General features: G+C 41.6%; 1 protein-coding gene across 3 annotated transcripts in view; it reads left to right on the plus strand.

The window, feature by feature from the left end:
- Positions 1 to 1,487: 1,487 nt before the first annotated feature.
- The window catches only part of LOC103506089 (sister chromatid cohesion protein PDS5 homolog A-like), an 18,033-nt gene continuing 7,020 nt past the window's right edge, over positions 1,488 to 12,500 (plus strand). The window contains exons 1-8 of one of the 3 annotated variants that reach the window (XM_026821235.1): positions 1,488 to 1,759; positions 3,669 to 3,935; positions 4,171 to 4,202; positions 4,830 to 5,005; positions 7,910 to 8,062; positions 8,442 to 8,449; positions 8,847 to 9,102; positions 10,552 to 10,748. In XM_026821235.1, the coding sequence (XP_026677036.1) occupies positions 1,562 to 1,759; positions 3,669 to 3,935; positions 4,171 to 4,202; positions 4,830 to 5,005; positions 7,910 to 8,062; positions 8,442 to 8,449; positions 8,847 to 9,102; positions 10,552 to 10,748 (1,287 nt within the window). In that variant the 5' untranslated portion in view covers positions 1,488 to 1,561. The other 2 variants (XM_026821234.1, XM_026821236.1) reach the window with 2 other exon arrangements.

The following is a 12,500-nucleotide window of genomic DNA, read 5'->3' on the forward strand; positions in this document are numbered from 1 at the left end:
CTTCTACCATATTTAGGGGAGGCTGGGGAAAAATGAACTACTTCTACCATATTTAGGGGAGGCTGGGGAAAAATGGAATAATTCTAGATTTGTAGCGGCGTGCGGCGATAGCAAGTTGAATGCATCCGTTCCGAATAGATAATTGAAGGATTGTCTGTTCCGAATAGGGTATACCTAAAAAACTGATTACACAAAACTCAACTGATTGGCCATAAGGAGTGCGAAAATTAGCTGACTGACCATAAGGCAATATGCAAAACGACGGTTTACATCGTTTGGCGAAAGAAAATTTCGGAAAAGTCGTACCATTTTCCAGTAGTATAGGAAAAACCACTTTCGGGCCAATCAGTCTGTCTGTACTCTAGAATTCTTCTAATTTTCTAAAATTGTGTTCAAGATATCTAATTATTTTGAATACTCAATATTCAAGAGTAAAAACAAGATACCTAATAATAATATGGGATCAAATCTGCTGAGATATTCTTACATCGAGAAAACAAGAAAAAGGAAGAGAGGAAGACAAATGAAAGAAGACGAAGAAGAAGAAGACCACTTATTCTTCTAATTTTCTAAAATTGTGTTTAAGATATCTAATTATTATTATTTTGAATGCCTACTTAATATTCAAGAGTAAAAACGAGATACCTAATAATAATATGAGATCAAATCTGCTGAGATATTCTTACATCGAGAAAACAAGAAAAAGGAAGAGAGGAAGACAAATGAAAGAAGACGAAGAAGAAGAAGAAGAAGAAGAAGAAGAAGAAGAAGAAGAAGAAGAAGAAGAAGAAGAAGATGAAGACGAAGACGAAGAAGGAGAAAAATAACCAGAGAACAAATTTGTGTTTTCCGAAGAAACCCAAGCCTCACTGGAGAGCAAGAATATCTTGAGAAGAATAACGAACCTGTCCGAAGTTGACAAAGTTGTAGCTTTGCAGGCTGTCGTGTTAAATCGGAATCATGCATGGGTAAGGAAATAGTTTTGAGATCTGATTTTGTCCGACAAACACTTGAAACCCTAACAACATTTTTGGTTTGGTAATTCCCAACCATCAATGTTGTCATTGAAGGAGGGGTGTGGTGTGAGATTTAAACTCACAGCACCCCACGGGAAGATGAGAAAACATTCCCAAGGTGTTTTCCTTTGCCTACCTAATGTACTTGTAAACGTTGATTAAATGTGATCATACCGCTTGTACACTAATGTTCTTGTACTGCTTACCTATTACTTGATTTAAACTTTTCGACCATAAAGGTACTTCTATTCCGGCCACTCGTACCTGCAATCTATTCCCTCGTGTTTTCTTCTCAGATTCAATGACATCATACATTCCCAAGGTGTTTTCCTTTGCCTAATGTACTTTTAAACGTTGATTGAATGTGATCGTACCGCTTGTACACTAATGTTCTTGTACTGCTTACCTATGACTTGATTTAGACTTTTCGACCATACAGGTACTTCTATTCCGGCCACTCGTACCTGCAATCTATTCCCTCGTGTTTTCTTCTCAGATTCAATGACATCAGCACGAGCATTCGCATCAAGTGCGTCCAATACTCGATGCATTTCCTACTCAATCATCCGGACCTACGACAAGACATTGTAGACACACTCAAGATGCGGCAACATGACACAGATGAGAATGTGCGCTACGAAGTGGTTACGGCAATTGTGACTACGGCACGGCGCGACTTTGATATTGTGTCCAGTAGCGAGGATTTGCTTACGTTTGTGAAGGAGCGAACCCTGGATAAGAAGGTGATCTCAAGATGCGGCAACATGACACAGATGAGAATGTGCGCTACGAAGTGGTTACGGCAATTGTGACTACGGCACGACGCGACTTTGATATTGTGTCCAGTAGCGAGGATTTGCTTACGTTTGTGAAGGAGCGAACCCTGGATAAGAAGGTGAGTAGGCAACCGCGAAGAAGTGAGCGTAAAATGAGAGGGTATCGATGGGTAGGATAAAGGTCAAAGGAAAACACAGTGTAGCGCAGAGCAGGCAGAGGAAAGTGGCGACTTCAAACCGAAAAGAACTGAGAGCAAAAAGCTTTATGCTCTGAATTTCAACATTTTTACAAAGGATTTTTTTTTAATAACTTTTGTTGTATTAATAAGAAATAAATCACTTACCTACAACTTAAAAATGAATTTGATGGCACATTCGTTCTCTTTTGACAAAATTTTTGACGCAAATTCGAGGAAATCAGGCTGTATCTCGCAAATTATTGGTGTAAAAAAAAGTAGATATGACTTTCGAAATTTTTTGATATTGGCTTGTTACAAGCGCATAATTTCGTGAACCATCATTCCTAGAACCCTTACATGTACACCGATTTATTTCTCGTGAAAAGTTACATAGGAAAGACTCCTTGGTCATCTTAAATACTCTAATGGAAACTCTTGTTGGGGAAAAAAAAATCATGTTGAAATATTTGGAGATATCACAGAGAGGAGAGAGGGAGCAGAGAGAACCTTCCAGTCTGAAAGCAGAAGAGAGAATGAGCTCTGACAAAAATCTAGGTCTGAAGAAACCTCCCCTTGACCCCCTACTACCAAAAACCATGTAAGGGGTCAGGGGAAATGTAGGGGGTTGAGGGGAGGATTCTCCTACATTTTGACCATAGGTTTGAAGTTCGGACTTAATTTACTCATTTCCCCTCCATTTTCATAAGTGGAAGGTCCTCATCGATTCTTCTGTAATAAGTCACCTATTCGCGGTTTGCTCGTGGTATTCGCGGTTGGCTCGCGGTATCTGCAGTTGTTCGCGGTATTCGCGGATTGTTCGCGGTATCCGCGGTTTGTTCGCGGTATCCGCGGTTTGTTCGCGGTATCCGCGGTTTGTTCGCGGTATCCGCGGTTTGTTCGCGGTATCCGCGGTTTGTTCGCGGTATCCGCGGTTTGTTCGCGGTATCCGCGGTTTGTTCGCGGTATCCGCGGTTTGTTCGCGGTATCCGCGGTTTGTTCGCGGTATCCGCGGTTTGTTCGCGGTATCCGCGGTTTGTTCGCGGTATCCGCGGTTTGTTCGCGGTATCCGCGGTTTGTTCGCGGTATCCGCGGTTTGTTCGCAGTATCCGCGGTTTGTTCGCGGTATCCGCGGTTTGTTCGCAGTATCCGCGGTTTGTTCGCGGTATCCGCGGTTTGTTCGCAGTATCCGCGGTTTGTTCGCGGTATCCGCGGTTTGTTCGCAGTATCCGCGGTTTGTTCGCGGTATCCGCGGTTTGTTCGCAGTATCCGCGGTTTGTTCGCGGTATCCGCGGTTTGTTCGCAGTATCCGCGGTTTGTTCGCGGTATCCGCGGTTTGTTCGCAGTATCCGCGGTTTGTTCGCGGAAAAAAAAAAAAAAAAATCTGTTGTGACCCGGGGGGAATAGGGGGGAAAATCTTGAAAAAGGAGACTGGAAATTTGGAAAAAATGGACTGGAAAACCGAGAAAAGTCAGGGACTTTTATTTTTCCATTTTGGTAGACACCCTGTTAAAACATTGAAATATTAAAAGATATTGTTACTTAACTTGTATAACATGGATTTACCCCAATATTATGACTTACGTCTGTGTTAATGTTGGTGTGAAATTCATGACAGTAGGATATCGTTTTTTCCCCTCGGTTATTTCTTCACAAAGGCATGTATTTTGATTTTTTCCCTTGTTGATCAAAATTTTCAGTTCAAAATCCGCAAGGAAGCCCTCACAGGTCTGGCGATGATCTACAAGAACCACCTGAACGATGAAGACTGTCCCCAGGCGACGAAAAAAGCCGTCACCTGGATCAAAGATAAAATCCTGCACGGTTATTACATGACTAGTTTGGACGATAGGGTGCTAGTAGAGAGATTGCTGAATACGTCGCTAGTCCCGTACACCTTGGGACCGGAGGAGCGGATGAAGAAATTGTACCATCTGTTCGGGACGATCAATGATCATGCTACCAAGGCGTTTAATCTACAAGAACCACCTGAACGATGAAGATTGTCCCCAGGCGACGAAAAAAGCCGTCACCTGGATCAAAGATAAAATCCTGCACGGTTACTACATGACTAGTTTGGACGACAGGGTGCTAGTAGAGAGATTGCTGAATACGTCGCTGGTCCCGTACACCTTGGGACCGGAGGAGCGGATGAAGAAATTGTACCATCTGTTCGGGACGATCAATGATCATGCTACCAAGGCGTTTATTGAGCTGCAGAAAACCACGCTCGTGTAAGTACATAATACCTACGTAACGCCTCGGTTAGCCCAGTGGTAACGCGCTTGCTTGCCTTGCACAGATGGTCCCGGGTTCGAATCCCACCATCGACAAAAATTTGTACTCGTTTTTCGATTGCAAATATTTCAACGGGTTACTTTCTGGTGTCCTAAAGTACCTACTTAGTTATTTTAGTCTTAAAAATAAATAAGAGAGAGAGAGAAAAATATTGCACGTGCGTCCGAGTTTTGCCGAGCAATCCCGAGATCCTGGTTTCATTCAGCTCTTGTTGACCCATCACCTAAATGGGAAGTATTGTGTCTCTTATCGCCGATCTGATAAGGGACATACTACAGGATGGGCATGCTACGACACAGACCACAAGCGTCTAATGTAGCAGTTGTTTCATTGCTACGAAAAAAAACGGCGGTGGAACCGCCATTGGGTGAAACACTATTTTTTTAAACTCACGATGAGTTTTATCGCAAGCTACGATTGTCCCTCGATCAGTCGTCCTTATCGGATAGAAATTCCCCACTCACTTTGCCAGGCTTATGATGTGTCACGGTAAAACTCACCACGCGCGAATAAGCCATGAAGCAAGGTAATATATTTTGTATTGTATCTCGTGTATATTTCAGAGTGAGGAATGCTGTACGAGATTGGACCGAGCTACATCGGAAACCCACCGAGAACGCCAAGGAGATTCAGTCGAAAATCATCAGCCTGTCCCGCTTCCTACCTGACCCTTTGAAAGCTCAAGAGTTCCTGGTCAAATTCTCGAAGAACATCGTAGAGGATCCTAAGATTTTGTCAGGTGAGAGAATTATTGGTGGTGTAGTGGTCAAGACGCTCGTCTGGTAAAACAGGGGGGCGTTGGTTCAATCCTAGCCGAGGTATGGGATTTTGTCCTCAATGTATTTTGAGAATCGAGACATTTTTTTCTTACCGAGTTAAATAAATTTCGAGTACATTATTTCTAAAGAAACGACTTTCTTTAGACATTTTTTTAAAAAAAGTTTGATATAGGGAACTGTAAAAACGGAGGTATAAATCGAAGAAAGGACAGGATAAAAGAAAGCCAGCTGTTCCGAGAACGAACCTTATCTGTTTAGGATAACCTTATCGTATTAAAATTGAGCCTGCTACCTAGCGCTTACAAGGCAGGTCCGCTACCTTCCAAGCTAACGAGCTAGGATGGCTTTCATAGACTCTTTCTTTCTTTGTCTCTTTCTCTTTTTAGTCCGTCCTTCCTTTATTATTACTAATAATAAAAGGTATAGTGGACGGACTATTGTATTCGCTTCGGTGTCTTCTGTCGGTCGGTCTGTCTGTCTGTCTGTCCCCCATAGAAGGACTTATCCAAACCTGGTCGACCTATATATCAAATTAAAGGTCTTTTACCAGGAACACGAAAATGGTGGTGTACAATGTTATCCATAAAACCATAAAGCCAAAAAACCAAAAAAACTGGTTTTTGGGGGATTTTTTTCACATTTTCTCACACAAATGAGCTCTGATCTTGAAATTTGTCGCGACGACCTATGAACTCAAAGCGAGAAAGTTTTAGATAACACTTCAGTCGTTAATTTAAGACCGATTTTAGCGTCATCTATGTTAAGCTACGCCGAGCAAGGCCAATAAAATGGATGGGTGACTTGAACATTATATTGGGAATAAAGGGAGAACGGGCTCTAGTCTTGATTTTAAATCATTACATTGCAAATATTGCAACGGGTTACTTTCTGGTGTTCTCGTGTTGACCCAGCACGTAATTGGGAAGTATTGTGTCTCTTATCGCCCATCTGATGAGGGACATACTACGGGATGGGCATGCTACGACACAGACCACATGTGTCTAATGTAGCAGTTGTTTCATTGTTACGAAATAACAATGGCGGTGAAACACTCTTTTTTTTTTTCTTTTTTTTTTAACTCACGATGAGTTTTATCGCATGCTACGTTTGTCCATCGATCAGTCGAACTTTTCGGATAGAAATTCCCCACTCACTTTACCAGGCTTATGATGTGTCACGGTAAAACTCACCACGCGCGAATAGGCCATGAAGCAAGGTAATATATTTTGTATTGTATCTCGTGTATATTCCAGAGTAAGGAACGCTGTACGAGATTGGACCGAGCTACATCGGAAACCCACCGAGAACGCCAAGGAGATTCAGTCGAAAATCATCAGCCTCTCCCGATTCCTACCTGACCCTTTGAAAGCTCAAGAGTTCCTGGTCAAATTCTCCAAGAACATTGTCGAGGATCCCAAGATTTTGTCAGGTGAGTAATGCCCGATTTTACCACAGAGAGCTTTCAGTCAATCCAGAGTTTAAAGGCGTGTCCACAGATATTCGATCGATGTCGACTGAACCGTCCAAACTGCGTCGACAACATAGTTTCACCCCGTCGATCAACTGCCGGTCGACTATGTTTGGACACACCTTGAGAAATTCTGGCCTGTGTAAATCAAATGGGTGAGCTCAACACACTTGACCTTGTGTTAACTCTCAGTGGTAAAACCGGCCATAAATTATTGACACTCGGTGGTGTAGGGGGCAAGACGCTCGTCTGGTAAACTGGAGGACTTGGGTTCAATCCCAGCCGAGGTATGGGATTTTGTCCTCAATGTATTTTGAGAATCGAGACATTTTTTTCTTACCGAGTTAAATAAATTTCGAGTACATTATAAGGAGACTGAAGAGAGCTATCAATACAAGAAGGATTGGGTGTTTGAGGAAGACTTACCTAATGAAGTGCGGTGTAAGGTAAGAGAAGAAATCAGAATAGGTTTGAAGTGAAGAAAACAGAAGAAATCAGAATAGGTTTGAAGTGAAGAAAACAGAAGAAATCAGAATAGGTTTGAAGTGAAGAAAACAGAATAGGTTTGAAGTGAAGAAAACAGAATAGGTTTGAAGTGAAGAAAACAGAATAGGTTTGTAAAAAAGTTTGATATAGGGAACTGTAAAAACGGAGGTATAAATCGAAGAGAGGACAGGATAAAAGAAAGCCAGCTGTTCCGAGAACGAACCTTATCTGTTTAGGATAATCTTATCGTATTAAATTGAGCCTGCTACCTAGCGCTTACAAGGCAGGTCCGCTACCTTCCAAGCTACCGAGCTAATTAGGATGGCTTTCATAGACCATTTCTTTCTCGGTCTCTTTCTCTTTTTTGTTTATTTGTCATGTTTCTAGATAAATAACTATTGTTTGGTCGTTCTCTCTTCGCTTTCGGACGATAAGGCCTTAGCAGTTACAGTTCCCTCTATGAAACACTTTGAAAAAAGAAAGAAAAAAAAAAAAAAACTTGCACATAATGGAACAACTAGTTCTACGGGCTAAAAAATTCCCGGAGGGACGGACCCTGCTTGTTTGTTTATTTGTCATGTTTCTAGATAAATAACTATTGTTTGGTTGTTCTCTCTTCGCTTTCGGACGATAAGGCCTTAGCAGTTACAGTTCCCTGTATGAAACACCTTGAAAAAAGAAGAAAGAAAAATAAAACTTGCACATAATGGAACAACTAGTTCTGATACATATTTCGAGACATGGTCTTCACTTGACTGGAGTAACTTGACTGGAGTAACTTCACTTGACTGGAGTAAGACCATGTCTCGAAATATGTATGATATCGTACTTGACCATTATCTCAAACTAAACAAAACTAGTTCTAATCTGACAGTCTAAAGAAAGCACTACTTATACTTATTGTTCACAGCAATGGAGCTCCTATCAAAACCTGACGTGTCCTGTAAGGAATGCCTTGTTGCCACCACTGTCGTTCTGAGGAAACTTGGCAACCCTGTCATGACTAACTTGTACTACAACAATATCAAGATCCTGCTAGAGAGAGCCACTTCCTGCCTCATAGGATCTGACAGTCTAAATAAAGCACTACTTACACTTATTGTTCACAGCAATGGAGCTCCTATCAAAACCTGACGTGTCCTGTAAGGAGTGCCTTGTTGCCACCACTGTCGTCCTGAGGAAACTTGGCAACCCTGTCATGACTAACTTGTACTACAACAATATCAAGATCCTGCTAGAGAGAGCCACTTCCTGCCTCATAGACAAGACATTGTAGACACACTCAAGATGCGGCAACATGACACAGATGAGAATGTGCGCTACGAAGTGGTTACGGCAATTGTAACTACGGCACGGCGCGACTTTGATATTGTGTCCAGTAGCGAGGATTTGCTTACGTTTGTGAAGGAGCGAACCCTGGATAAGAAGGTGATGCCTCATAGACTCACAGGTAATGTAATACTACTGCTCAAAGCTCTTTCCACACTTTTGCATTTCTCAGCTATAGGAAATAAAGTGGTGTGGCTGGGGGACCTTAAACAGGGAGTAGACCAGCTTAGTCTGGCTGGGGGACTTTAAACAAAGAGTAGACCAGCTTAGTCTGGCTGGGGGACTTTAAACAGGGAGTAGACCAGCTTAATCTGGCGGGGGGACTTTAAAGAGGAACCTACCTATTAGAACAGCTTAGTCTGGCTGGGGGACTTAAAACAGGCTACATTACCAGGATTGGACGCATTGGTGGACAACGAGAAATGATTGTAAAGGTTGTATATCTACAAAAGTTGTGGAAAAGCTCTGCTTAACACACAACTAATTAATGATTTGATTTCACATTCCACTTTCTTCAGGCAATCCCCATTCTCATCTCCTACGTGGACGACTGTCTGAATCATGGCAACCTGATAGACGAGCTAGGTCTGCATCCAGGCACGGCGGGGGAGCGTGGTCTCAAGCTCCTGGTTATGCTGTCCTATGTGTATCCGTGCCACTTTATGCAGCAGAGTTCCATCCAGGCCTTACTCAAGATGTTGACCATTGAGGATGAAATTGTGGCCCCGCTCGTGTTCTCCGTGCTGTCCTTCCTAGGCAAATACAGACCGCTAGGTAAGAACCATTGCAGATAATATATTGATCATAGGTAGTTCTCTCTTTTTTGCGAGTTTTGATAGAATTGTAAAAACGGAGGTTTTATCATCCCGAAATCGAAGAGAGAAAAAGGACAGGATAGGAGAAAGCCAGCCGTTCCGAGAACAAACCTTATTTGTTTAGGAGAAAGTTTGCCCCGGGTGGGAATCGAATACGCGACATAGCGCATCCAAAGCAGATGCGCTATCTCCCAAGCTACGTAACTAGGCTGGTTCCCTCGCCTTTTGGCTGGTATTTCAACCAGATCCTCAATTTTCCTGACGACTCCAGTTCTAATCCCGCCAGCGACATTAAATAATTGAGTCAAGGGAGACCATTAGTGACCCTTTATAGTAGTGTGCCTGGTAATCAGGAGGGCTTGCCCAGCCGAGTTATGGGACCTTTTCAAGTTGTCGGAGTTTTGACCTCAGATTTGCATTTGTCACAACATTTTACGTGGGGATTGACCTTCATTTCATATTTTTTTAGCCAAATACAACTATAACATTAACGAACGAAGCAGCCACGATTTCTCCCCCGTTTATCCATTTAGACGGGTCCCAATAGATCAGTTGCGCTTACTTGGGTAATGTTTCAAAGTCATAGAGCAGGAAAAATGAGGACCAACGGAATTTTTCTTTTCTTACGACTTTTCCCGAGATAAATTGATTTAAAAAATTCCGGTAAATCGTGAACTTTGACGTCACGGCATACGCTCCCGTAGGCGATGACGTCACATGAAAGGTCTGTTTTTCATTCCGACGTGGGTGCGATGCGAATCCGACGCGTGTTTTTCATTCCACTTCCCCTACTTTAGCGTCAACGCTGCGTCTTAAATCCCTGATGCGAGTCTCGAGTAGCTTCAGGTTCCGCCATATTGTAATTGTATTGAGGGAAATGAAAAAAATGTTTCGTAATTTCTCCACTAGATGTCGTCATATTTGTTGAATTTCCACATTTTACCCCCACTCCTGACGCAGAGTGAACGTCAAGTGGACGCCGCATCGATGCGGCGTAGGAATGAAAAACAGACCTGAAATGTCCCGAGCAAAGCTCCCTTGCAGGCAACGCATTAATGTGTTTGTGCGCATAAGTTTCTGCGCAGTTCTTTCTACTCTTCCGCTAGCGCGCTTGCATAGTGGCGCTACCTAGCGGACGATAAAAACAACTGCGTAAAGTCTGACGTCACACATATTTGAACTCTTTCATTAGAACGGAAAATAAAAATTGATTTTCGACCTTTTAGTTATTTTTTCGGAGTTTTGACTTCAGATTTCGATTTTTCCCAACTTTTTACATAGGAATCGACCATTTATTTATAATTTTTACCCATTTTGATTTGCAACTGCTCCATTAGACAGGTTCAACTGTAATACTTTAGTCAAATATCATTTCACCTCTCCCGATTTCCTCTCTGGTTCATACTAGGTGAAGTATTCAAGGAAGAAATGAAACAGCTGGTCCCCATCTGTCAGGATATGATAGAGAAGGGCACTCCGAAGCAAGCCAAACAGGCTATCCGATGTCTGTACAAGAACCTGGGCGATTCGTACACGATAGAAGTTATGGATGAAAACAGTGAGAATGGAGTGCGCACTGTGGACCTGTTTGTAGATATACTTGATGTAAGTATTTCATTCAGCAAAATATTTCGTCGTCGAAAACACGAAGTGGCGTAAGTGCGAAAATCACATTTTTCAGGAGGGCCGAAATGAGTTTTTTTAAAGTTTTTTAAATTTATATTTTGAGCCCTTTCTACTGCACAATCTTCACAAAGTCCAAGTTTACCTATTCGTTAAAACATTTATTTCGTCGTCGAAAACACGAAGTGGCGTAAGTGCGAAAATCACATGTTTCAGGAGGGCCGAAATGAGTTTTTTTTAAAGTTTTTTAAATTTATATTTTGAGCCCTTTCTACTGCACAATCTTCACAAAGTCCAAGTTTACCTATTCGTTAAAACATTTTTAAAGCATTTTTTCCAGCAGATTTTTGGCAAGTATTGATAATTGGGATTTTTGCAGAAAATACGCCGGAATAAAAAATCAATCAGGGTGTCTACCAGACTTGAAAACCGGGAATTGTCAGGGAATTTCATGGAGACTGGAAAAGTCAGGGAATTTCACAAAAAAGTGACAAAAATCGGAAAAGTCAGGAAATTTTTCAAAGCCTAAAAGAGACAAAATTTTCAATAGATCAGTTGCGCTTACTTGGGTGATGTTTCAAAGTCATAGAGGATATTGGGGGGATTTTTGCAGAAAATACGCCGGAATAAAAAAATCAATCAGGGTGTCTACCAGACTGGAAAACCGGGAATTGTCAGGGAATTTCATGGAGACTGGAAAAGTCAGGGAATAGTCAGGGAATTTCACAAAAAAGTGACAAAAATCGGAAAAAGTCAGGGAATTTTTCAAAGCCTAAAAGAGACAAAATTTTCAATAGATCAGTTGCGCTTACTTGGGTGATGTTTCAAAGTCATAGAGGATATTGGGAAAATCCTACGATGCTGCAGTGAGTACCAAAGTTGTGACATAATAACACAAAGAAACTGCATTTACATTACATAACCTTCGGTTTGGGACGGCGCTCGCACTTCTGGGATGGCCGGTTTTGTCCCATTCTATCATCTTTTATTATTATTACTACTATAAATGGTATTTTTTTTTTTAAACTAAATTGCCTAGTTTTTAGATTATATTGTAATGTAAAATGGATGTAACCGTAAAATCATGTAAAAAAAATCTGGTGTGAACATCACACGACCTTCTATTACATTTGCGGAATACGTATTTGAAAAAATAAAAATAAAAAATTATAAAAAAAAATGAAAATTTTTCTAAGTCCCGAGCCTGAGCCGCCTACGGCGGCCAATTTTCGACCAAAAATTTCCCATCTTAAAATACTCCCCATGTAATGAGGGATCATTAAAAAGTGTCCAAAAATTGAACTTTTTTTTGAAAATTTTTCTAAGTCCAAAATCGACCGCCTACGGCGGCCAATTTTCGAAAAAATTGGGTTCTCACTAAAAAAAAAGAGAGAGAGAGAACCTCGATCGGTACCCTCCACTCCAAGCTAAACTAAGCTTGCGCCAAATGCGTAATACTCACTTCTGGCGTATACACGTTCAAATAAAGGCAATCCTCATGTCCAAAGGTCGCATTAGGCATTAGCATTGTTACTTGAGGACACACATTGTTCATTTTGGTCGCGTCTCTCTCCCCTGACCAACCAGGATGCGGCTGAGGGTCCTTGAATAGAAAATGAAATTAATTAGAAGATTTGAACTTTTTTTAAGAGGTTTGACAGAGGGAACTGTAACTGCTAAGGTCTTTTTGTCCCGGAATCGAAGAGAGAAGGAAGACAGGATAGGAAAAAGCCA

The sequence above is a fragment of the Diaphorina citri genome, unplaced genomic scaffold (genome assembly GCF_000475195.1).
Source record: "Diaphorina citri unplaced genomic scaffold, Diaci psyllid genome assembly version 1.1 scaffold214, whole genome shotgun sequence".
In the NCBI taxonomy this organism is placed as follows: Eukaryota; Metazoa; Arthropoda; class Insecta; order Hemiptera; family Psyllidae; genus Diaphorina; species Diaphorina citri.